This window comes from Onychomys torridus, chromosome 3 (genome assembly GCF_903995425.1).
Source record: "Onychomys torridus chromosome 3, mOncTor1.1, whole genome shotgun sequence".
In the NCBI taxonomy this organism is placed as follows: Eukaryota; Metazoa; Chordata; class Mammalia; order Rodentia; family Cricetidae; genus Onychomys; species Onychomys torridus.
Genome location: NC_050445.1, coordinates 24,681,828 through 24,709,116, shown reverse-complemented (window position 1 = coordinate 24,709,116; position 27,289 = coordinate 24,681,828). Strand labels below are relative to the sequence as shown.

At 39.1% G+C, this 27,289-nt stretch overlaps 1 protein-coding gene across 1 annotated transcript in view; it reads left to right on the top strand.

The window, feature by feature from the left end:
* Cntnap2 (contactin associated protein 2) overlaps positions 1-27,289 on the top strand; it is a 2,080,708-nt gene that overhangs the window by 1,268,120 nt on the left and 785,299 nt on the right. Inside the window, exon 12 of the mRNA XM_036182111.1 lies at positions 17,083-17,202. Within this exon, the coding sequence (XP_036038004.1) occupies positions 17,083-17,202 (120 nt within the window). The remainder of the gene's footprint in view (positions 1-17,082; positions 17,203-27,289) is intronic.

Sequence of the window (27,289 nt, the reverse complement as noted above, 5' to 3'; positions counted from 1 at the left end):
GAGGTTATGTAGCCTTCTGTTTCTTTTATCTCCCTAAACCTCATTTTCCTTCACTGTAAAATGGAAAGAGAAGTATCTACCTCATAGGATTACTCTGAAAACCAGATGGCACAGTGCTTGCAAAACACGGTGAATGGAATATGAAGCACGGGGAGAGCTCAAACAGCTGTTGTTGTTGTTGTAACTATTATAATTATTTACAATGAGGGAGCTAGACTAGATCATCTCCAAGGTCTTCTCAGGCTCGGAAATTCTATGGTCCTATGAACAGTTCATTCCCATATGACGTCAGATAAATGAGGTCTCACCATTTATTGGGCAAGAAATCAATATGGCCAATTTTCAATTGTATTCTGTAAGGTAAGCTGAGCAGAGCATGAATTATTCAAAAAACTTTGGTTACACTCAATATAGTTCTAGTTGCTCTTGGAATGCATGGAACTGTTTAAAAGAATATTTTTCTACTCTTCTTATATTTAATAATTGAAATGAGTTTGGCCTTTCTCTGTTCACTGAGGGTAAAGCAACAGAGTCTTTTAGCTGTCTTAAACATACTATTTCATTTAGTGAGCAGAGACTTAACTGAAATCATCCAGCTACCAATTGGGTATTAGAAAACTCAAGCAGGGTGACACCATCTTGGCTCTGATAATAGACATGCCTGTGACCAAGCAGCATGCCTTCTCTTACAGAGCCTTTCTCGAACATCAGGTAGCTCAGGTCCACTCAGGCTTTGACATTCTAAGAGTGAGAAGCTGAGTGCAGAATGCAATTCTGCTGATAATTTAATTTCCAAAACTGCCTTAACACCACAGTGATACCTAATTATAACTCCCCAGCACAATGGCTACTGCCAAACACTACAATAGTCTAATTATCTAAATTTTCATTTATGATTCAAGACTGCTTCCTAACCTGTCATATACTTCATCTTTTTAAGTAGAGGTTCTTTTCTTTACATATTTTTTCTCCTTTTTGTGCTGCTCTTTTTATTTTTATTTTTTGTAAATGAAGGATTTGTTCAGGTCACGATTAGATTATTTGGAGGTGAATAACCCTACAAAAGACAGGTGATACAGTAGGCATTGGTACTGCATGAAATCATTGTTCTTGCAATGATGGGGTACCTGTTGGGGTATGGGCTTCCCCCACAGGCTGGCCAGCTGGATTAATAAGTCTTTTGGAACATTGGTTTCATTGTTTGGTAGCACAATCTTCAGAGAAAATTATTTAGAAAAGAAGCATCCCATACAAAGATGCATTATCAAGAAGACTATGGCCACCACTGATTGGACTGAGCAGTTGGTACTCAGTCCCATGGGAAATTTGAGGAGCATCGTGAAGCACTGTGATCATTCTGCCCAAGAGTCACACTGATGCAATTAATTCTTATATATTATGCGGTAGTTCCAGAAGCATTGTGTTTGTTTCATTTCTGTCATCCATGTGCAAGAGGTTAGTTTGCTAGAGAGGGCTCTATACCCAACATTAATGAACCCTGAGACAAAAGCAAAGACAGCATGAAAGGTGCTGTATCTGTGAGAATATGGTTCAATCCAAGGAGGAATTGGCTATAATAACAAACCAAAGAATAATAAATAGTGTGACCAAAAGAATGTATTTTGGAACATAAGAGATCTCTAGTACATACAAAACATATGACTTCCATCAAGTCAGTTTTGTAATAAAGCCACATTAAAGGCAGTTTCCAGCATTATCTACATAGAGTCAGTACAAAGTATTTGTGGAGTAAAAGACACTATACATTGAGGTAGCTGAATCCAAATCAATAGTTTGTATTGATTTAGTATGACCCAACTTTCCACAAATTCATCCCCAGCCAGTATTACAACTAGTTGTGTCTGTGGTGTTTGATTTCACCTCCAGGTGATTCAGGTCGTTGATCAGTATGTGCCTGACAAGCCACAGATCTCCAATTTTCCTTTCCCATTAATGGCAAACACAGAAGCATAAACATCTATTATACTTATTTTCCTGGACTCCAGATATGCTCTTCATACCCACAACTTGTATTTCCTGTGTGTGTGTGTGTGTGTGTGTGTGTGTGTGTGTGTGTGTGTTCTTTTTTTTAATTTCAAATTTTATTTTTTATATGGATATTTGTGTTTAATTTTACACATCAGCCATGGGTTCCCCTGTCCTCCACCCTCCCGCCCCTGCCCCTGCTTTCACCCCCAGCCTGTCCCCCCATTCCCATTTCCTCCAGGGCAAAGATTCTCCTGGGGATTCAGCTCAACCTTGTAGATTCAGTACAGGAAAGTCCAGAACCTTCCTTCCAGGCTGAGCAAAGTGTCCCCACATAAGCCCCAGGTTCCAAATACCCAGATCATGCACTAAGGACAGGTCCCAGTCTCACTGCCTGTGTGTCTCCCAAACAATTCAAGCTATTCAATTGTGTCAATTATCCAGAAGGTCTGATCCAGTTGGGGGCTTCACAGCTTTTGGTTCATAATTTATGTGTTTCCATTAGTTTGGCTATTTGTCCCTATGCTTTTCCAATCTTGGTCTCAACAATTCTCTCGCATACAATCCCTTCTCTTTCTTGCCAATTAGACTCCTGGAGCTCCATCTGGGGCCTGGCCGAGGATCTCTGTATCCACTTCCATCATTTATTGGATGAGAGTTCTAGCACAATAGTTAGCATGTTTGTCCACCTGATCACCAGACTAGGTTAGTTCAGACTTTCTCTTGACCATTGCCAGTAGTCTACAGTGGAAGTATCATTCTGGATTTTTGGGGGCCTCTCTAGCATTCCCTATTTGCAGATGATATGATAGTATACATGAGTGACCCCAAAAATTCAACCAAGGAACTGATACAGCTTATAAACACCTTGAGCAACATAGCAGGATACAAGATCAACTCAAAAAAATAAGTAGCCCTCCTATATACAATAGACAAATAGGCTGAGAAGGATACCAGAAATATATCACCCTTTACAATAGCCACAAATGATATAAAATACCTTGAGGTTACTCTAAATAAGCAAGTGAAGGACCTATATGACAAGAACTTTAAGTCCCTGAAAAAAGAGATTGAGGAAGATGTCAGAAAATGGAAAGATCTCCCATGCTCATGTATAGGCAGGATTAACGTAGTAAAAATGGCGATCTTACCAAAAGCAATCTACAGATTCAATGCAATCCCCATCAAAATACCAACACAATTCTTCACAAGCCTGGAAAGAATAATACTCAACTTCACATGGAAAAAACAAAAAACCCAGGATAGCCAAAAGAACCCTTTACAATAAAACAACCTCTGGAGGCATCGCGATCCCTGTCCTCAAGCTCTACTATAGAGCTACCATAATAAAAACAGCTTGGTACTGGCATAAAAACCAACATGTGGACCAATGGAATCGAATTGAAGACCCTGACATTAACCCACACACCTATGTACATGTAATTTTTGACAAAGAAGCCCAAACTGCACAATGGAAAAAAGAAAGCATTTTCAACAAATGGTACTGGCATAACTGGATATCAACGTGTAGAAGGCTACAAATAGATCCATATCTGTCACCATGCACAAAACTTAAGTTCAAGTGGATCAAAGACCTCAACATAACTCCAGTTACTCTGAACCTGATAGAAGAGAAAGTAGGAAGTACTCTTGAATGCATTGGCACCAGAGATCACTTTCTAAATATAACACCAGTAGCACAGACACTGAGAGAAACAATCAATCAATGGGACCTGTTGAAACTGAGACGCTTTTGTAGAGCAAAGGACACCGTCAACAAGACAAAGCTACAACCTACAGAATGGGAAAGGTCTTCACCAACCCCACATCTGATAGAGGGCTGATATCCAGAATATATAAAGAACTCAAGAAATTAGACATCAAAATGCCCAACAGTCCAATTAAGAAATGGGTTATGGAACTAAACAGAGAATTCTCCACAGAGGAAGTTCAAATGGCTGAAAGACATTTAAGGAATTGCTCAACATCCCTAATTATCCAGGAAATGCAAATCAAAACGACTCTGATATACCACCTTACACCTGTCAGAATGGCTAAGATCAAAAACACAGAGGACAGCTTATGCTGGAGAGGATATGGAGCAAGGGGAACTCTCCTCCATTGTTGGTGGGAATGCAAGCTTGTACAGCCACTTTGGAAATCAATATGGCACTTCCTTAGAAAATTGGGAATCCATCTCCCCCAAGACCCAGCTATACCACTCTTGGGCATATACCCAAGGAATGCTCAATCATATCACAAGGGCATTTGCTCAGCTATGTTCATATCAGCATTGTTTGTAATAGTCAGAACCTAGAAACAACCTAGATGCCCTTCAACTGAAGAATGGATAAAGAAGAAAATGTGGTACATATACACAACATAGTACTACTCAGCAGAGAAAAACAATGACATCATGAGGTTTGCAGGCAAATGGATGGATCTATAAAAAGTCATCCTGGGTGAGGTAACCCAACTTGTATTTCCTAATCATGACCCACAGCATGTGCCTCTGCCAGTATGGAAATTCCTTTCTTTTTTTCTTAGAGGTTCCACTGTCATGTGAATGTAACATGACTAGGTCATAGCCATTGTTTCAAACACACTTTTGACTTTCTCCAAATTTTCCCAGTTTTAGTCCATTGGTGAATATTCTCTGCTAACAGGATTATTTATATTTGAGCCTTAATTTAAACTTGGGAAAAGACTCCAAAGTCACCAATCATATCTTTTTATACATATTTTATTAATTCTTTAAAAATTCCATATACTTTTTTTAGATTATATTTATCTTCTTACCCCATTTCTTCCTGGATGCACCTGTCCTCATCCATTCCCACTCAACCTTGCATCTTCATTGTTTTTTAAAACTGAACCAGGATGGTTAATGCTTCCTATACACTATTGAGTGTATGGCCATCCATCAGAGCATTTTGACCTACCAGGGTTACATATTTAAAGAAAACTAATTCTTCTTCTCCCATTACCCATGGTTAACTTCAACAAAGCCATAATTTCAGGGTGTAACATTACAGTTACACATATAAATTCACAGCGGCTATGACAGCATTCATAAGGCCTCTATAAGTTCTAGGCAGATGAATCATAACTTAATCATTATATCAAAGCTTAGATAATAGATAAGGCACAGTAAAAGCTAATCAAAGATTCTTCAGGTATAGTCATTTGAAACACTGTATAAACTCAGACAATGTGAAACTTGAATATTACCCACTTGAACACCTACACCTTACATGGAAAAGTATCCAATAATCCTGACCTGCAGAGCCAGGAAATTATAGAATAAGGACAGAGAATAGGAATTGTGATGCTTAGTGGGATCTTCCCATGGTGTTACTCTTCTCTGCAGCCCATATTGGGGAGGAGGCCATTTGACTTTCCCTTTGGTTTTTTTCCATTGAATAGCAGTTCAGACATAGCCCTGTCTGCTGTGGGAAACATCCTGTTCCACATTGTTCTAATGGTCACTAATTTTAATAATTTATTTGCTATTGAATTCGAAGGCTTTGACATTTAAAATTAGTTGTACTGCCTCATTCATTAAATTGGATATATTATGGTAGAACACTTTAATGTCATGAATTAGAATTCAAATATAGTTATAATTTTTTATTATTTGAATCATCCAGATAATTTTTCAAAATGGCTGAAATTTGCATTGGAAATTAGCAGTTTTTAATCAGAAATAGGCTTGTTTTTTAAATTAAATTGACTGCATTTTTGTTAGATTAAAAACTGCAGAATAATTTCCCCATCCCATTTTCTTTCCTCCACACAAATGAACATATACATAGATAAATGTTTAAAAATCTGTTTTGTCAAAACTCAATTTCTCATACCTCACTCTATACCATCCTCCAATAATAATAACTAAATTTCATCTTCCTCAGTGATATTGGAGTGGACAATCTTTATGGTGTTTAATACAAGTAATGTACAAGTCCTGGTACTACCTTCTCCTAGGTGAGTAGTCACAGACAAGTGAACTAATTGTCCTGAGCAAATGGCAAAGAGAGCCTTGAGGACAATACTTCAAAGAATAGCTATTTATCTCTCCCTGAAACAAAAGTGGCAGCATGAGTCACAAGAAAGGACATCCGAGGCAAAAGAAAATCAAGTAGGAAACACAGGAAGTATGAAAAAAGATAAGTTTCATTGAGGGATGGTGGCCAACAGTGACCGTGATTGTAAAACCACAGAGAATGATGACTTAGTAAAAGCCAGGAGTAGATGCCTGTGGCATGCTTGAAAATGAGATAGTGGTGATACCTGGCACCTCTGAAGGTACATGAGACAGTGGTGATGCCCAGCAACCTTGAGGATGCATAAGAGTGGTAATGCCCAGCATCTTTGAAGAAGCCTAAGACAGTGGTGATGCCTAGCATGTTGAGAGTACTTGAGACAAACTCTTGTTCATCATTTAATATTTAGCTCACAGTGATTTCACACATAAAAGCCTTTTCTTTCTAGTATGTCCTATATCAAGACAACAGATCCTTCACCTGAAATTTCTGAGTGTTTTGTTTATATCTGTTTATAACATTTAGCAAATCTTACACTATTCTTCTCAGCATGTCTATCCCATAGGCTATCTAGAGTCCATGACAAATTTATTTATTTCTCTTCCCAGTACAATGAAAGAATACCCCACTAATAGATTTTTGATAAATCAATTATCAAAAAGAAAGGGGGAGGAAGTATTTCCTACAGAGTTATACCAAAGGAAGTACATACAAGTGCTGACCTATTTTGAGTTACAATTCTTGGCCACACCATAGGGACCTACTGACAATGGGAATAAGAGTGAGAAGGCATAAGATGGGAAAAGGATGTTTAGTTTATGGAGCAAGGTGACAGTATAGGCAAGCTTTGTAATACCTTTGCAAGTGATGAAATTCTCTGAGTCTCTTGTGATAATCAAGGAAGCATGCGTTTGTCATAGTATCATTGGGTTTTGTAGGTTTCTTCCACACTTCTAAATCTTCTGTGTCCTAACAATAACAGTAAACAAAACAACCAGATTTGCTCAGGTTTGATCATGAAATAGAGGACAAGTCAGTGCTTAGTGGGGTAAAGCTAGAACAATACCAAGAAGGGATAGATATTAATGTTACCAAGAAAGATAGTAGCCACAGTGACAGAGACAGAAATTCTCTTTTGTAATCATTATCATACAGATATGGATTGTTGCTTTCCATAAAGCAATATTTTGGGGCCACTATAGATAAAGGATGGGCTTGGGCCCTTCAAGCAAAAGGCAGAAGTCAGATAGCATGTGTGGAAAGGAAGAAAAGCAGTGGAATAACAAAAGTGGATTTTGCTTTGGTTTCAAAAATAATTTCTGAAGGACTTATTAAGTAAGATAATTATAAGCAATTGTTCTTCTAATAGAAAATCAAAATTTTGTCTTTCTCTTTTATCTTCCCTCAAATTATACCCTCCATCTGAGACATGGGTGGGGGAATAGATCCATTAGAAAGCTAACATGAGTAGTGTCTCATACAGAAATTATATTCATGGAAAGATCATAATGTAATATTAGCATGCACAATGTATGTGTATGAACCCACACTCTCTACCATCATCTTCAGCTGTGTACCAATAATGAGAAAATAGCTCTTGGGGGAAATAATGTAGTTTACCCAAGGCATCATTCAAGGCTTAAAACAAGATCTAAAGAGACAGAGAACATATGAGGTTAATATTGAAGTGTTAATGGGGACTTAGCTATTGTGAAGCTCACATTGTGCTAATTAAAAATAATTGCATGGTCCTAGAATTAGAGAGTTTGCATGGAGTGAGGTCTCAAGGTGATTGCTTTTTTTTCTTGATTTCCATCTTGGCTGTGCACAAACCTCAATAGTTACCATCACAAGAATAATTAGGCTCTGTGAAAGCTGGTTTCTCTAACCAAATGTGAGAAAGAAATATCTTCTTCTAATAGAGAAACTTCATTTTGAAATGCAAATAAATATCCTATAGTTCTTAGTGATTGAAATAAGTTAGAAAAAGAAGGACCCCAGGGACCAAAGAACTTTGACATCACCCACTCTGAAATTTCCCATGTGAATGGCTTTCTAGTGCTCACATTTTATGTGAAAATTCTTTATTCATGTAGGAATAATGTAAATCTCTCTTTTCAGAACCTTTGAACCAGATCCCTAGAGCACTGTGTATGTTCATAGTAAGCATGGACCACTCTGACATCAAACAGTGGGAAAGTAAGAGAATTCACAGACCATGGAGATCCAAATTGTCATGTCCTATAAGCAACTTGTTTCATTTTTTTCACCAGTATTCTAGTGTTCTATCAAATCTTTTCAGAAGTGGGTTATACCCTAATATTTACAACCAGGAAATCTTGCTTTATAGTATTCTACAGCAAACCTGTATGGCTGGGTATACTCTAGACTCATGCTTAATTTCTTAACAATTTTAATCCATGTCTTCTTTCAATGACCTGATCTGCATGATTTTCAAAGCAGTAACAGGAAGAAAGTGCATCACAAGCTCAGCCACTGAATGAAGGGGCCAGAGCCTGTTTAGTTCATTTGTCCCAGTGGTAGATCAGCTGTCCTTGATCTTTTGGGCCCCCTCTCCATCCTTAGTCTAATTCTTTGCTAATTGATGTTGCACTGCCTACAACATTGGGCCTGCTGAACTTCTTTGGTCACAACTCTTTTGCTGTATCCTCATTGATACGGCAATCTAGCTCAGGCTCTTGCCACATTGGAGGCCTTAACAGCTGTTCTCCCTGCTGGTCCTTGGCTAGGCTGAAGGAACAAAGGATGTGCTTGTTCAGGGTTCTACAGATGGCTATAACTTCCAGTCCCTTATGGAATTTAAACTTTGTTCATATATGTTTCTTTATTGTTCTACTTAATATTTTGGGGAATTTTCTTTCACTGAAAACATGTTGGTTGCTTAGTAAAAGTTGTTCTTCAAATGTCATCATTATATTATATTATATGGTTGTGTTAATTACCTTTTTTTTTTTATTGCCAAGACCAAACGCCTTAAAAAATAAATTTAGTAGAGTAGTGTTTATTGTGGCTGAAGGTTTGTGAGAGTGTCAGTTCCCCAGAATGGAGAAGAAAGAGAAATAGGAGCAACACATGGCTATGGCAGACACATAAAGTAGGAGAGATCTGGCCTCTTAAAGGGCCAGAGTAAAAATCCTAAGACTTATCCCCAGTGACCCATTTCATCCAGTTAGTCCTAAAAGTTCTATGACCTCCCCAAAACAAGTCTATGGGCTGGTGATCAAGCATTTAAAAACTTGAGCTTATGGAAGACACTTCATGCTCAAAACATAGCAAGTGTGGCTGAAAGAACAACGCCCTCTCCTACAAGATGACTATGTTTTGGTCTGTGGAACTGATGACTAAATCACCTCTGATGTCCAAGAAGTTTCATGAGGGGCTTTCTCAACCCCTCCCTTGGTTTTCTGAGTAGGACTTAACATTATAACCGGGCTCCAGGAGAAAGAGGTGAGACAGTAAAAGAGAGACTTGGCATGAGGCATCATGGGAGTAGTTCTACCAGGAGACAATGGCTGAGAAGACCAGGAAAGGGACTGTAGTAGTTACATGACCTATTGCTGTGACAAAACATTTGCTAGGAAGCAAATTGAAGGGAGGAAGTATTTAAAGTATTTGCTTTAGCTTCCAGTTGGAGATTACAGTCTATAATGGTAAACAGAGCTCAAGTCAGCTGGTCACACTGTGTCTGCAGTCAGAAAATAGAGGGATGAATCCTATGCACAGCAACCCCTTTCTCCTCTTTCAACAGTCTAGAATCGTCCCCTATGCTATGGTGCCACCTGCAGTTGAAGTGGGTCTTTCCACTTTAATTAACCTCATCTAGACAGTGTTAAACATATGGGCCTATGGGGGACATACCTGGAAGCTAAAATAATCTACACAATTACTCATAGGTATGCCTGAGGCTGTCTCCAAGGTGATTCTGTATCTTGTTAAGATGACAACCAGTGTTAATGATAATAGAAATAATGTACCAAGGAGTGTTCCCAGCCTCTGGAAACTGGAAAAAAACAAGGAGATAGATCTTTCCCTAGAACACCCAGAAGAGTCCTGCCAGTATCCCCAATGTAGCCCAATGGATATCATTGCAATCCTGTGACCAGGAACACATCATTATTATTAGCTGTACTATTATCTCTAGTACTAAAGATAATAAATTAGTTTAACATCAAGTCAGTAAGTGGCCATCTGTTATATAAGCTATTGGAAACTAATGAGCAATCTCTTCATCATTGTCCACTATATGTGATATGATGTTACAGCAAGTTTTCTATAACATCCATTGTTCTATAAAAATGAATACGATCTTTAGGAAATGTGTCTCTCAGGTTTCCCCCATGCCATAAAATTCCAGCTGATGTGCTTAATAGTCGGTTTTCTGAACAACTGAGATTTATTTATGAATATATGAAATAATATGAGACTGCTTATTTGGCACTTGGAGTTACAACAGAGAAAAATTACTTTCCCGATAGATCGATAGACTTGATGAGTCTATTTGTTTTGCCATCAGCCCCATTACCTTCCTGTTCCTCAGCAAGTCTACTTGCAGCATCGATTACTGGTGATGCCTTCGTTGGCTGCTGCTTTTCTTGCAGTGGCTGCTTCCTTAGTCCCATTCTCTGTTGTCTCTTGCAGTTTGATCAGCAAAAGTCACCTGATCCAGCTGGGACTGGACCTGGCACAGGGCTCACTGGCTGAGACTCATCACCTAAATATTCACATTTGCTTATTCTTGGCATAATCTAACTCTGCACATGTTTTTTTAGTTTATAGAGGGTATGGTTTCATTTCACTCCCACATTAAGGAAGTATTATTATTTTTATGTATCCTTGAGAAAATTAAAGATTAAGGAGAGGTTCCAGGAGAAAATTACAGAAAGGTTTGAATGAAAATGCCTTAATTACTTATGGAGATTATAAAATTAAAGAAGAGTTTACTACATCACAGCTGTTGGAAATTTTATCTCAGTATCATGAATCCAGAGACACATTGTTAAAGTGTATTTTTAAATGAAAAAAATAAAAATAAAACCAGATGCATGGGGCCTGGGGAGATGGCTCAGCAGGTTGTATGCCTGTTGCACACCATGAGGGCTTGAGTTCAGATCCCAGAATCCATGTATAAGACTAAATATAGTGGTTCCACATGGCTGGAATTCCAGGGCGGGGACTTGAAGACAGGAAGATCCCTGGAGGTTAGCGAAAACTAGTCTAGCTGCACTGACAAACTCCAATTTCAGTGAGAGATCCTGGCAAATAAATAAATAAACAAATAAATAAAGACATTTGATGTTATATTTCTGACCTCCTAGTGCACATGTAAGTGCACATGTGCCCCACATACACGCACAGATAGGTCTATGCCACAACTACATATTCATAAACTTACAGATACATATTACAAAATAATTTGGGAAAGGCAGAAAAGTTATAAAATCACCTTTAATCTTGTTGCCCAAAAACAGCCACAATATTTCCTTCCAATTTTTTTTTTTCAGGGCAGTCATACAAAAATATATTTAGCATGATATGTTTTAATTTTAGCTTTGTGTTCCATGCCTCTTCATTACCTGGAAGAGTATAAGGTACCCCACCTCAACCTCACTGTATTTAAATTCTATTATATTGCCTGCCATTGACCTACATTTGATTTGCTTTATTCAAGTACAAATGAAAAGCCAGACCATACTTCCTGAGTTCTAATAGTCTCAAGATTAGACCTATGCTTCTCAGGATGCAGTCAGAAGACCTACAGTGCCAGTTCACTTTGGAGCCTCTTACAGCTGCAAATTCTCTGCCCAGACAGGCTCCTTGCAGTGAGGTCAGATCCTTCCCATGCAATCAGCTCTCTGTGATTTTCACACATGCGAGTTTGCAAAGGACTGTGTGTGTTGATGAGTCAATATCAGTCTGTTGTCTGTTGTCTGTAAAGTCAAACAGAATAATTATTAGGGTTCAGAAACAAAACAAAACATAAACCAAAATAAAACAAAACAAAACAAAACCCAACCAACCAACCAACCAACCAAAACAGAAGGGCTTCTTGATTACCAGAATTTCCCACTTCCAAAGTCTTCAACATTTACTTCTAGTACATTGAATGGGCAAAGTTCTAAATCCATGGTTTCCATGGTTAAAATGCCTATATACTTACCTAGAAATAGGATTATCAGTTTTTCATATTAATTATCATGTACTGATGTTTTAATAGCCATGTGCTTCTGATAAGCCACCTAACACTCCCTTATCAATATAAAATTAGAGCAAAGAATAAGTAGATTTTAAGTTCAGTTCCTTTTATGTTTTTTGGGTTTTGTTTTGTTTTTTAGGATGTTTTTATATATAAACATCCTAAAATAGAGGAAACAACATTTTCCAATCATACCCCTTTACGAAAGGCATTTACATAAAATGCATTTTTAAAGAAAGAAGCTGATCAATTTCTGAGGCAACTGCAAGCAGGTATTAGTGTTCTGGGTTATTACAAAAATATACATGTTCACTAGGGAGACTCTCCTTAAGAAGGAAGAATTTGAGTGACAGGAAACAATCTATAGGTTAATAATTAATATAAATTGTGCGTGTAGTACTACCCATTAAAAGCTTGCCGTTCATCAGACAATGGTAGATGGGATTTTTATTCCAGTCCTTATGAGACCACTATAACATATCTAGTAATCTCTTTGCAGGCATGGCTAAATGGGGTCAGATAATCCTCTCTCAGTCTCTCTCTCTCTCTCTCTCTCTTTCTCTCTCTCTCTCTCTCTCTCTCTCTCTCTCTCTCTCTCCCTCCCTCCCTCCGTCTCTCAGTACATGCGTTTGTGTGTGCGTGCGTGCGTGCGTGCATGTGTGTGTGTGTGTGTGTGTGTGTGTGTGTGTGTTTATCTAAGTCTGTTTGACTTCAGATCCATATTCCTTACTATTTCTCCCCAAGCTGAGAATTCAACTTGAGACACTGTGTAGCTTGAGAAGCAGGCTTGAGGATATTTGAGGATATTGAACCTTCAATTATCTTCTTCCCACTGCCATGGAGACCTCCCCATCCCACCTAGTCCCCAATCATACTTTGTTGTTTTGGGGGTGGTTTTTTGTTTGTTTGGTTTGTTTGGTTTTTCGGGTGTTTTTGCTCTGTGATCCACTATGTTTAACTAAGGCTGTCTGCCTAGGCGTGGGCATGGAACTCTCTACTGGAGAGTGAGTCGCTCACCAGTGACATCACTGAAGACAACGATTTCTCCCTGAAACCTTTAACTGACATGAGCCCGCCCCTATGTGTCACTGGATGTTTATGGGCTCTATCATGTGAAGCCTCCATGAAGGCAACTGCAACTGCTGTGAGCTCATTAGTGCCAAGGTCACGCCATGCTCATAAAGACAGTGTTTTATGGCCTCCATCCCTATTTTCTTATGTTCTTACATTGGCTCATCTGTTCTTTGTTATTTTTACTGCAGTATTCCCTGAGCCTTTGCGGGAGGTTGGGGGGGGGGGTGCTGATGCAGGTGTCCTATTTAAACCTGAACACTGTTTAAGGAACATTGTTCAAGTTACATTTTTCCAGTATCTTAACCAGCCATGGATTCTTCATTAATGACCATTCATTGTAAAAAGAAGGTTCTTTGATAAAGGCTGAGGCAAGACTAGTCTATGGGTACAAACAAAAATATTAGGCAGGTTGACAGTGTGCCCATTTAGCAAAACAAAACTAGTAGATTCACTCCTAAGGCGTATTGCCTACCTAGACATTGCCTCTGGCTGGTCTATAATACTTTAGTGTCTTTCACAAAAGACCTCAGATCTAATCAGAAAGAAGTTGTTAATCCCCACACTTGTACCACTACTATACCAGTGGGGACATCTGTCTGAAAAGCTGGGATTACAGTACGCAAGGTCCAAGGTTGGGAAGGACCACGGCTAGCTCTCCAGCCAACTGTCTGTAAAACTGTCGATACTATGAAAGCTAGACAGTATGGAAGACGCTTCCAGATTAGCTCTAGCATGACTCCTCTTTTTTATTCAACCAAGGAAAGCACAACACATGTGTTCATTCTTTAAAAAATTGCATGCACGTATACAATGTTATCTCAGTCATATCCACAACCCACTCCCTACCTCCAGCTGACTCAGTCCAGCCTGTATTAGTCACTTTTTATTGCTGTGATAAAATACCATGACTGAAAGTACTTATTTGTGGTTCTAGACGGCTATATGTTCATAATAATGAAGAAGAAATGGTGACAGGAAAAGGAAGCTGAGAGGTCCCATTTCAACTGTAAACAGGAAGCAGAGAGAGCAAGCAGGAAGCACAGCCACAATTATACAGCAGCCATGGTTTCCTGGTTACCTTCAAAAGATTAAGCCAGAAAATATCTCACATACATGAGGTAGAAGATTTCTAGGTCCTACCCCTTCCTGGGAAACTAATGGTGTGGTTCATTTCTGGGGCAGCATTTTTCCTTATTAAGAAATTTTGTATTTATTTTACATACCAACCATAGATCCCCCTCTCATTCCTCCTCCACTCCCCTGAAACCCACCTCCCACCCCCTCCTCCAAAAGGTAGGGCCTCCCATGGGGAGTCAGCAAAGCCTGGTACATTCAGTTGAGGCAGGTCCTAGCCCCTCCCCTCACATCAAGCCTGTGTAAGGTGTCCCACCATAGAATCATTTCTTATTGGGGACATGGCCACTGGGAGCTTTTCCATGCTCCAGTGAGAATCCTAACACCCATGCATATTTGGACAACTCTAACTGGATTTAATGGGTTACAAAAAAACAAAAACAAAAAAAAAAAACAATAAAACAAACAAACAAAAAAGAATACATAAAGTTGGGAAAAGGGTGTTGAGTGAAAACATGGAGGGAGTTGGTTGGAATAAATGGAGCATAGATATGATAATCCATTTCATACATGTGTGAAATTTTGAAAAATAAGGGTTTTTCAAATTTTAACTTGGGGAGATGCTGTCATTAGTAATGTGCCTAGTATGTTTTCTGAGATCACCCTTCATTGGCAGTTATTCCCACTCACTCCTACTCAAATGACCTCCATGTCATCTGGACCTTAGAACTGGTGCCCTCAGTCTGGCCAACGTTCTCATTGGCCACGTTTCTTTAGTTGAGCTACCAGTCATCTTTCAACCAGCCAAAAGCAGTAACAGCCTAGTCATCCCTACACTCTACCATTGACTACAGCCTAGTCATCCCTACACTCTACCATTGACTACAGCCTAGTCATCCCTACACTCTACCATTGACTACAGCCTAGTCATCCCTACACTCTACCATTGACTACAGCCTAGTCATCCCTACAATCTACCATTGACTACAGCCTAGTCATCCCTACAATCTACCATTGACTACAGCCTAGTCATCCCTACAATCTACCATTTACTACAGCCTAGTCATCCCTACAATCTACCATTTACTACAGCCTAGTCATCCCTACAATCTACCATTGACTACAGCCTAGTCATCCCTACAATCTACCATTGACTACAGCCTAGTCATCCCTACACTCTACCATTGACTACAGCCTAATCGTCCCTACACTCTACCATTGACTACAGCCTAGTCGTCCCTACACTCTACCATTGACTACATGGAGTTTTCATTTGGAAGCCTACATCTAAGCATGGCATCTTCCTACTGAACATTTAAAAAACATTTTCCTGGCCTTTTATTACAGCATTTTACTTAGCATGACATCCACAATTAGAGAAAACATGTAGTTTATTGTGTAGACACTTAAGAGATTGAAAGTGGACCTATTAATTGTTACCCTAAGGCAAAGATTAATGGGTTCTGCTTATTTTTCTAGCCACATCCTCTTCCAATAGCATTTGAAGCATGAGCAATACCCACATAATCAACAACCAAATCCTGATGCAAAGGTCTTGTCCAGCTAGATTTGCATAGACAGGTGTACAGTGTGACACATGGCAGAGACTCTTTGCCTTCATTCTTTGCAGATGGAAGGGAAGGAAGAAGGGACAAGTCAGTCAAAGAATTATAGAAGCATTTGACTGAGTGTGGTGACATTGGTATAACAAAAGAGAGCAGAATATCTCTCATCCTTGGGTAGAGGCACCATGGGCAGCTGAAGGGGGGCAGAAAAACTTGGTAGAGGATGAAAGATGCAGATTCCCTATTTCCTAATTTAACACATAGCAAATCCTAGGAGCACTGTGGAAGAGCACTTTGTAAAGTCTGTCTGGGTGATGTGCCAGATAAACAGATCTTCATCAAGAATGTCTCCTTGTTCTGTTCCAAGATGATTCATAGTCCTCATGAATCTCAGTTTGAAGCTGCTGGAGGAAATAAACTTTACTTAATAGCATTTTTGAGAGTCACACAACCAAGGAGATATGTAAATGTCCATTTTGTACTTCTGAAAACAAGTGTAGCCTCTTCAAGAAGAAGAAAATATGTCACAGACATGGAAAGGAAAAAGAAAACAATGGAAAAGAACCTATAATTTAATTATGCAAATGTAAGTTTTTACACAATCTAGATTTGATGTAATTAAAGCACCTGTAACAAACTTAATCAGGAAAGGAGCTTTCCTTTTGCCCAAGGCACAAGAAGATTATAAATCACATACGATTTATAGGAAATTTATATTAGTGATACAAAAATTGAGAGAGAAATCTCCTTTATCTTAGTTGATAGTTAAATTAGTTATAATCTTTCAAAAAAAAGTACCTTATAGTAAGAAGATGATGGCTGCAAATGACTATGAATTAAAGGGTATTGGGCTCCAATAAAAACATATATTACATGTGTTTTTAATAATTTACTGGTGAGGTCTATCCTTTTGCTAACTATAAAGTCATATATGTAGCTTTTGGGGTCAGGAATGCTTATAGAGAAAAAGCTAAGTCAGGAATTTAAGTTCAGAGAGAAGGAATGTCCATTCTAAAAAGAAGCGCTGATCTACACAGCAGCTTGCCAGCACTGGCTGTGTGACTGGGGCTTTAAGCTGGGGAGGTATTTGTTTTCAGCTATACTCATGTGGGATATTTCATTCCAGCCATCTACGAGCCCTCCTGCGAAGCATATAAACACCTTGGCCAGACATCAAATTACTACTGGATAGATCCTGATGGCAGTGGACCTCTGGGGCCTCTGAAGGTTTATTGCAACATGACAGGTAACTGTGTCACGTTTATGTTTCATGAAGATGGCTTTTCTGTATGTGGAGAATAATAGTTCCCTGGATGGTTTGTTGCTCTGGTGCTGGATTCTTATCACACCTTCTAAGAAGTTAAATCTTATTGGGCCTGTTAACCAAAACATATGCTATGGAAACTCTGACACAATAATTTCTTAAAAGTCTGTCTTTGAGAGCTAGAGATATGACTCAGCAGTTAAGAGCACTTGCTGCTCTTACAGAGGACCTGGGTTCAGTTCCCAGCACCTACATGACAGCTTACAACTCTCTCTAATTCCAGTTCCAGGGGATGTTCCTTTCTCACCTCTATAGGTAGAAGACACATAAACTGTATATATACACATATGTGTAGGCAAACACTCAGATACATAAAATAAAATTTAAAAAAAATATTTTTTAAAAATAGTCTATCTTTGAGTTAAACAATGGATAGTTAATATTTTTAAGGAAAAATCAAGAAAGTAAAATCTCAAAGTTTAAGTTCACAGAAAGAAGCGACATGTGAACTCACCTAACTTAGTGTCCTAGGCTGGGTAAATGTACCACTGCCCAGTCTCCCTGGCTTATATTTGGGGAAGGCTTATCAGCCACTGCTGACCTTCCTCTGTTCTCCATATAAGGGTATCCTTTGTATACTCAGATCCCTCTCTGGCAATTGCAAAGATTACACAGAGCTTTCATGAAATTTATTTAGGAAGAGATTCTGATTTTTCTTCAATTCCATATTAAATTTCAGGCCAGTGAAATGAGATTGTAGACTTTTGCAAACTCCCAAAGCAAGGCATATGATGCACAATTCTCTAAGATGGGAGAGAAAATTCTAACAGACATTGGCAGCATATTATACTCCAAAAATCCAGAATGGTCTTTGAGCCATTCACCATTACTGGCTCAAAGAGATAGCCAGCCCTTAATGTGAACTCCTGAGACTTAGGATACTCAAAAATAATTACAATATAATGCCCTATATTGTGGTATGATGATGAGTACATGTGACTGCTCTAACATTGTGTTAGGTACCATCATTTCTTTATGACGATAACTGGTTTTATGTTCTGGCTCCATTAGTCACCAGCTGTGTAATCATAGGCACCTTAACTAACACTGCTAAATTCACTAAGCTTCCATATTCTTATCTACCAAGTGGACTACTTGGTAGTGATACTACTGCCTACAACTACCATTATTGTACAAATAAAGTAATAGAATCCCCAAATAATTTTCTGCATACTGGGTCAATAAGAAGCCAATTAGTTAAAATACTGTTATTTCTTGAAGTTCCAAGAGTTAAGTATGTTCTCATCGCCCATCCTCTACCCTCCATTGCCCACTCCTCATCCCCAGTTCACTCATGGAGGTTTCATCTATTTCCACTTCCCAGTGTGATCCGTGCATCCCTCTTTGTGTCCTCCTTGTTAGCAAAGTTTCTCTGGAGATGTGGGTTGTAGTCTGGTTATCCTTTGCTTTATAGCTAATATCCACTTATGAGTGAGTATATATCATGTTTCTCCTTCTGAGTCTGCTTATCTCACTCAGGATAATTTTTTTCTGGTTTCATTCATTTGCCTGCAAATTTCATGATGTCATTGTTTTTTACAGCTGAGTGGTACTACATTGTGTATATGTGCCACATTTTCTTTATCCATTCTTTGGTTGAGGGGCATCTAGGTTGATTCCAGGTTCTGGATATTATGATTAATGCTGCTATGAACATAGTTGAACAAGTATCCTTGTGGTATGATTGAAAATTCCTTGGGTATATGCCCAACAGTGGTATAGCTGGATCTTGAGGAAGATTGCTTCCCAATTTTCTGAGAAACTGCCATACTGATTTCCAAAGTGGCTGTACCAGTTTGCACTCCCCCCAACAGTGGAGGAGAGTTTCCCTTGCCCCACATCCTCTCCAACATAAGCTGTCTTCAGTGTTTTTGATCTTAGCCATTCTGACAGGTGTAAGGTGGTATCTCAGAGTTGTTTTGATTTGCATTTCTCTGATGATTAAGGATGTTGAGCAGTTCCTTAAATGTTTTCGGCCATTTGAGATTCTTCTGTTGAGATTTCTTTATTTATCTCTATAGCCCATTTGGATTAGGCCCTCTGCATAATACACAAGGCAGTTGTGTAGCCTGATCTGCATAAGGGGCCCCCTGCCAGAAAGATCAGGATCCATCCTTGGTGTATGAGCTGGCTTTGTGGAGCCCACTACCTATTGTGAGACATATTACACAGCCTTGAGGTGGGGGCAGCGGGGGAGGGGGAGGACAACACTTGAACCTGCCTCTACTGAATGTACTAGGCTCTACTGACTCCCCATGGGAGGCCTTACCTTCTTGTAGGAGGGAATGGGGGGAGGGTTGTGGAGAAGCCTGGAGGGCTGGGAGGAAGGAAGAGGGGAGTTTGTGATTGGTATGTAAAATGAATAAAAAAGTCTTAATAATAAAAAAAATTAAGTAATTTGTTCATATTGTTCTAATTGAAATCTACTTGCAGCCAATGATTCTTAGATCTGTGTTTGAAAATCACTTATGGAGTTCTGTCTTTTATTTTCAAACAAGTGTCATGTTTCCACCTCTAAAGATTTCCTTAGGTCTCAAGTGCAATTAGGACTCTATGGCTAAAACTTAAAACTTTAAACAGCACCTTGGGCAGGGAGAACTTTTTGAAATATTATGAAGCAAAGCTTGATGCAAAATGGAAGGGAGAACAGTAAGGGCTGGATATGACCTCAGTGTGGAAACCCTGTAGAGAAGACCATAAAAGAGAATTAGTGTTCCATAAATTCCCTCTTACATGGAGAATTCTGGTATACCCCAGAGATCATCAGCTTACAGAAAGTTTTAGATAATTGTTCAGATGGCTGATTTGCCAAAGCCCTCTAATATTTCCTTGTTGAACCCATTTTAATCTTACTAGAACATGAGCACAGCTTGTGAGAACTTAATGTATCTTGATCCCAATTTCTCCTGATAAGTTTATGGCACAATGAAGTTGACTGAGATTTCACTTCTGTTGGTTTCCATCTGCATTTAGGAAGAGAAACAGCAAAACAAAAGCATCATGATTACAACCCCTTATACAAAGGACTGCTTTAATTTGGGGAAAGATGCTTTGCTGGGCATTAGAGCATGATGTGTATCAGAACTACAAATTCTACCTGGCCCATATCTCCCTGATAGAGAATCACAAGGATGAAACCCAAGGGTCATGGTGCAGTCTGACCAGTAAGAACATTACAACTTTTTGTACTTGGTAGTTATGAATATTGGTGTGTCCAAGAACGCTTGTAGAATCTTGACTTACAGGTTTTTTAGCATGCTGAATGACTCTTAAAAGGTTATTTAGCTCTTTTTTACTCATCAATCATTCTGAAAGTATCGTGTTCTATATGGTATTTTGATGGGATTGCCATCACCAAGCATAATACCATGAAGGTTTCCTTGTGCTGTTCAATATCCAGGAAATGTTGTAAAGACAAGGTAGGGATGGCAGGCAGAGATAGCCTATAAAGTCAAGATATATCACTTCATGTCTTGAGAAATTGTTTCTGCTACACAAACCTTAAGAAATAAAAGGAAGATAAGATACTAAAAAGGTGAGGAAATAGAAGAGCTCCACAAATCAATGCCCCACAGCATGAAAGGGCTTCATTACAAAGAACTAAACTCCTAGTGGGTTAATAAGCTTGAGAGAAGGGCTAAGAGGCAGAGAATAGGAGGGGTCACAACAGATAAACAGGCAGGATTATATGTCATATAGGACTGTTCACATGTGCCCACATCTAACAGTATTTGGGGGGACAAGTGGGATGTCCATGTGGAAACTGAAATGATGGTCAAGATTCTAGAGAATGATTTAATTATGGAGGACTTCAGAGTAATTTTGAATCACTGTAAAATACACCCTGGATATCATGCTATAACAGAAGTGTGCCAAATAATAGCTGCTAGGAGTCTGGAAATATGGCATATCTGGAAGGAAGGGGTGATCTAAAGATGCTGCACAGATATGTGGAAGAAGCCATCAATTGTACTACATTTCTTAGAAGTTAGAGGGTCCTTAATAATAGAACCCTTCAAGTGCTGTGGAGTTGACATGAAGGAGTGATGTTTTCAATAAATCCCTTCTAAAAGAACTTATCAGTCTGTTTTTCTTGGGGTTTTATCCTCTAATCCATGTTGTATATCAGCCTCTTTGAGATAGGGTCTCCTTGCATTGCATTAACCAGGCTGCCTGGCCTACAAGCATCTAGAGAGGTACACTGGGCTTATAGGTGATTGTGCTGTTGGATTTGGCTTTTAATGAATTCTAGGGATCTAAACACAGGTTTGCACAAGCTTTTTACTCACTGAATCATCTACCCAGCCACCATACTAAACTTTATCTTTTTTTAATTTGAATAAGAAGCATCTGTGCTCTGGCGCATGAGGTTTAAAGTCCAAACAAAAAGCACCTCTTGCATTCTTCATACCAATGGCGTTGTACTTTTATCAAAAAGCCATTAAGCTTGTTTACATAATTTGTGCTTTATAAAGCCCTGGGATTTACTGATCAAATTCTATTATGGTCTATAATGGTAAAAGCTGCTCATGTCTTTTTAATCTAATATTTATAGAGAGCTCCTTGCTCAAGTCCCTACACACTGGCACTGGGAACATTATTTCCTTTGTTTTTATTGTGCTTCTCACAAATTTCCATGGTGCAGTGTGAGCAGGAGGTGATGAGTCACTGGTGTGACAGTCGTGAGTCCTAGTGACGACTACTGTGAACCTGTGCATACCACCTCACCTCAATCTCCGGCCTTTCCTCTTCCCTGTGGTACTCATCTTCTCAACAGCATACGGGAGCACCAACGCACCATGACTATTCCCTGTGATCATCTGGCACAGGGAGCTAGCTATACTATGCACATTCTGAGGAAACCAGAGAGCCCGGAGTCCACTAGGGCTCTGATTTCCTGGAAGGTTTACAATTTTCTTGGAAGTTCTTTCAAGTTTCTGGAGACCCAATTCTTTATGGTTTTAAGGCCCATGGTGCTGTTTTCCTCATGGTCCTTGGTCATGGATTACTCTGAGCCCAGCAGGAACTCTGATGTGCAAACCCTCCACTAGCATATACCTGGTTGGGCTTAGAGAGGACGGTTACTTACTTGATTCACTCTGGCAGCAGATGATTTTATCTGCAAAGTCTTCACCTGGGCTATGTCTAGTGACCAGTCCTTGCAGTGTATTGTGTCATATTTGGAGTCCCCACTCACCTTAGAAAAGAGGACAACCCACAGGGCACACCCACCTGTATGCAGTGGTGTGATAGTACTCCCTAAGGCCTCAGAACCCTGACTACCTATGTCCCTCTGTATATTGTTCCTAATTCTAGAACATACTTTCCTTCCTGTGTGTGCCTTACACTGCCGTGTTAAGTTTCTAAAGTACTATGTTTCATTAATAGTTTTGTGGTTTTGTAATCTTAACATATTCCTCAATAAAAGAAAGTTTGATTATATATAAAATAAAGACTAAAATTAACAGTTGCAAAGAAAAACAAGTGAAATACTGGGAAATATAAAAAGGAATTTTATATTTTATGCTTATAGATAAATGATAGAAAGAAAGGAAGGAAGGAAGGGAGGGAGGAAAGAAGGGAGGAAGGAAGATAGATATTAAGGACAAATGAAATGTTAGAGCATAATACCTAAGACTTTTAATGACTCATAAGACCACAAGGTAGCTAAAATTACAATTATTTTCTTGTTTTTATAATTAAAGCTCAGAAAAGTTAAGTTCTAGGTAATGTACATTGTCAACTATGGGGCCTGACAGTTTATTCAGGCTATTATGCTTAGAAATAGTCTATAGTTAATATATGTGTGAATATGTGTGTGTATGTGTAGGAATGTATGTGTGTATGTATGTGTATAAGTATGTTTGTGTGTGTATGTATGTGTATGAGTGTGTTTGTGTGTATGTATGTATATGTGTGAGTGTGCAAGCTCATATGTAGGTATAAACATCAATATTCACTTGGGATCTGTTCTACAATCTTGAACATGTTTTCTGAAATGAGTATTTCTTATTAGCACCTCTTCATCATCATCATCAAAGCTTCCTAACTCATTATCTATGGCTTGGACAATATGTTGACTATAAACTATTTACTTCTTAATTGTTCCACTAATGCCTTGGGGTTTTTAATCAGAGAACACATTTAAATGAAATCAGCACAGGAACAATGAAGCAACTGTTACAGGTTTTAATTCATAATTAATCTAGAAGTATTTTCCCATGTGTAATTTTCTGAGAGTATTCTAGGATAGTTCAGACATTCCTTGCCTTTGAGTGTGCTCTCTGTATCTAGGGCAGACCACCATTACAGAATTCCCCTTGACCATGTCTGTGTTTATTCATTGAAGGATCTCTTGTTAATTGTTTCTTAAGATGTTAGTCCAATTTGGGGGATAATTTAAACTTGATCCCTAACACTTGGTTGATTTTGCAGTGAGTCATCTTAGCCTGGGTTGGACACTGCCTTGTTTGAGAATGTAACAGGATGAAATAGAGTTGCTTTGCTCTCATCTATATTTAATATGACAATAGCCCTTTCCCTTGGCTTGGTGCAAAAGAAGCAGCTAGAAATGAGGACACAAAGTTCCGTTCTGTGTGAGGGGCTCGTTAGCACTGCAAGTGGGGACTTCGCGAGCTCTTAATCCCTCCATGTTCCCCTAAGTCAGTTTTTCTCTATTCCTGTCCCCAGACGTGTACGGTCCTGTGTGTGTGTGTGTGTGTGTGTGTGTGTGTGTGTGTGTGTGTGTGCGCGCGCATACAAACCCCACACACTGACTTCCATTTTATCCTTTCCCCCACCACTCTCTTCTATTTTTTCAAAGGCACTTCCTTTCCTTTTCTGTCTTCTAACCTAGTTTACCTCCTCTCTAGTTAACCTATGTGTGGACTCACTCCGCTCCGTCTTTCCTCAGCCACATCCTCTTTGTCGACCTCTTGTGAGCTGTCTTTGTTATAAACCTTTGTAATCATTCAGCAACTCCTGCCTCTCACGTTCAGCTATTTCAGTTCCTCACAATCAGTATAAATCTTTGAATTCAATTCTGTTCATACAGCTTCAATTGAAAATCTGGGAAGCAACTCACTGATCAAACACAGCCAGGGAAGGGCTCTTCTCTGACTGATTACCACTCACCGCACACTTTCCTTTAGATTCTCACTTATTCTATACATGGCTTCTACCTGCCAGGCTTTCTTTGAAATCTCGTCTTCATTGTGTGTCAGGCATGGTGATAGGTTAATACTACAAAAGTTCTTGAATGGTTTTCAAACTTGAAGTCAAGAAAGGGAAAGGAAAACCAAAAAGTGGACTGTGAGACCCACACCACAGGCCAAATCATGTACAAGCAAGGCCAGACAGCCTTGGACTCTATGGGAGCCTCCAAATGGAACCCAGATAGAAACTAAACTATGCTAGCATATTTCCACACAACATGCCCACCCAATCTTTTAAGTGGATACCTTTTTGTGAAGTTTCTCCATTCAAAATCTGAGGATGGCCTCCCATGGTGTACAGCCAGAGGTGACTGTTTCATTTCCTCTGATGTTTGGAGCCTTAATCTCTTGTCCAGTCCACAGTAATCAAGGATTTCATGGGGTGAATTAAATGGGAAAAAAAATGACCCTGGGAAATACAATTAGGGCCCTGCTCATTCTTTTGTTATCCTAAAAGTCCAAACTCTTTAGGAGTAAGGTCATACTTTTAAAGCAGACAATTTTTTTCTCCCAGCTAAACAGCAATGGTGACTAGGGTTCTTTTCTCCTAGGTTCTGGGTCTTTCAGTTTTACAGGTTACCTTTCATTCTTTCTGAGTTAACAGAGTTCCATAGCAGATGACCCTGAAAAGTTTTTTGAGAGAAACTTTATATAGAAGCTATCTCCTCTGAATTTGTATCTAATTCTGCAATCAGAAAATTTAAATAATGTTCACAGGATTAGATGGGCCTAGAAGGCGACTATTTCAAGTCATAAAACAAATATAAACTAGAAACTCTAAAAATTGCCATATGAGCATTTGCTGTTTATTTATCTTAGCAATGATCAAAAAGGAAACTTTAGAAAAGATGTCCCTGAGGATAAGATTGTAGAAATAATATTTGTTATATTTGTATGCACACAAGTTAGGAAAAACTCTCTTCACATACTTTACATACTTTACTTCATATAAATTATTAATTTCACATACTTCGAACAACCAAAAGCAGTATTAAAATGTGAGATTAGTCATGTCTGCTTATCACAGATAAGAAAATCTAAAAACTACCCATTCTTGAGAGAGCTGGTCCTGCCCCATGTGGGCATGGTATGGGGGTCCTGGAGAGCTTGCCCTGCCCCTTGCCACACTACTGGGCTATAAGCCTCTCCACAGTTGATGGTTTCTGACTAGGGTGCAGGATGAGGAGAAAGACTCACCTTCCCTTGGGGAGCTAGCCATTAGGAGTTTGACTATGCCCCAGAAAGTATATGAACAATACAAAATGGACTTCTTTTTTGTGGGGGTGGTGAAGGTCACTGGGGATGGAGACAGACATGGGAAGACTGGAAGGTGAGCACAACCAGGGTGCATGATATGGGATTCTCATATAATCAATTAAAAAAAATTGATCCTAGCTGGGCGGTGGTGATGCATGCCTTTAATGCCAGTGCTCAGGAGGCAGAGCCAGGTGGATCTCTATGAGTATGAGGCTAGCCTAGTCTACAGAGCAAGATCCACGACAGGCACCAAAACTACACAGAGAAACGCTGTCTCAAAAAAAAAAAAAAAAAAAAAAAAAAAACCTTACTTAAAACCTACCTTATTTTGTCTTTTCTGCTCACTATGCTTCCAAACTTGCTTCCTGTTGCCCTTGGCTTCATAGCTAAGACAGCATGGTTTTAAAAGTGAAGTGACTCCTCTAGGAAATAGGTTAGGACATTTTCAAGGCACAGCAAGTATAGAATGGCACCATGTTCTGTTCTCAGGTTTCCATACTAAATGTCACAGTGGGTGTCTACAGGCATTTCACTTTGCTCCAAGCCAAACTGATTGTTCTCTCTACCTGATACAGGCCACCGACTTGAATTTTTCATGCATATGTACAGGTTTTTTCATTAGGGAATTTCTTCATCTTCCTCTTATTGGAAACCATGCTTCCCATTTCTCATGTTGTCTCTATTATGATCTCACTCCCTGAGTCATAAGTGATGTGTCTTACAGTCATTTCTTAGTCCTTCAGTAAGACCTATCTGTCTCTTTGAAACTAAGAAAAATCTTCCTTTTGCAATAATACCACAGTGATGGTTAGTGTTCATTATCTACTTAATAAGCCCCAGAATCCCCTAGGAGACAAGCTTCCAGGCATACATGTGAGGGAGTGCCTAGGTTAGGCTAGCCTCTTGTAGATTGTCTTCATTAGACTAATCTATGTGAGCTGACCAATCCATGTGAGTGGCAGTTCCCTGACTTGGGATCTCTGACTGTGCAATAAGGATAAAGAGAGCAGAGCATAAACATTCATCCATCACTGTTTGCCTTCAGACTGTGAATGCCATGAGACCAGCTGCCTCAAGCTCCCACATCTACCAAATCCCCACCATGATGGACTATAATCCTGAACTCTGGACTGAATTAAACCCTCTGTCTCTTAAGTTTCATATATCAGATTATTACAACAGGAAAGGTAACTGAGATAGAGCCCATTTTCCTGATAGCATACCTTGCTTGACATAGGCCCATCTCATCTGTTTACTGGGTGTTCACTTGCACACAGGCAACACATCCCCTACAATTTCTTTTAACTTACCTGATATGATTTTGCCTTATAATTTGCTTGTTCTTTCTCTAACTTTTTAAATTGTGGTTTTAAGACACAATTATCTTTTTTAAAAATTTCCCTTTGAGTAGCCTTCTATTGCTGCTTTGAAAATGCAAAATCTCTTCTTTTATTCCAAGGATAGCAAACATCCCCTTTCTTATCCTTCTTCTGCAGTTTACTTGATGTTCCTTTTTATTCCTTTTGTTTTGTTTTCTG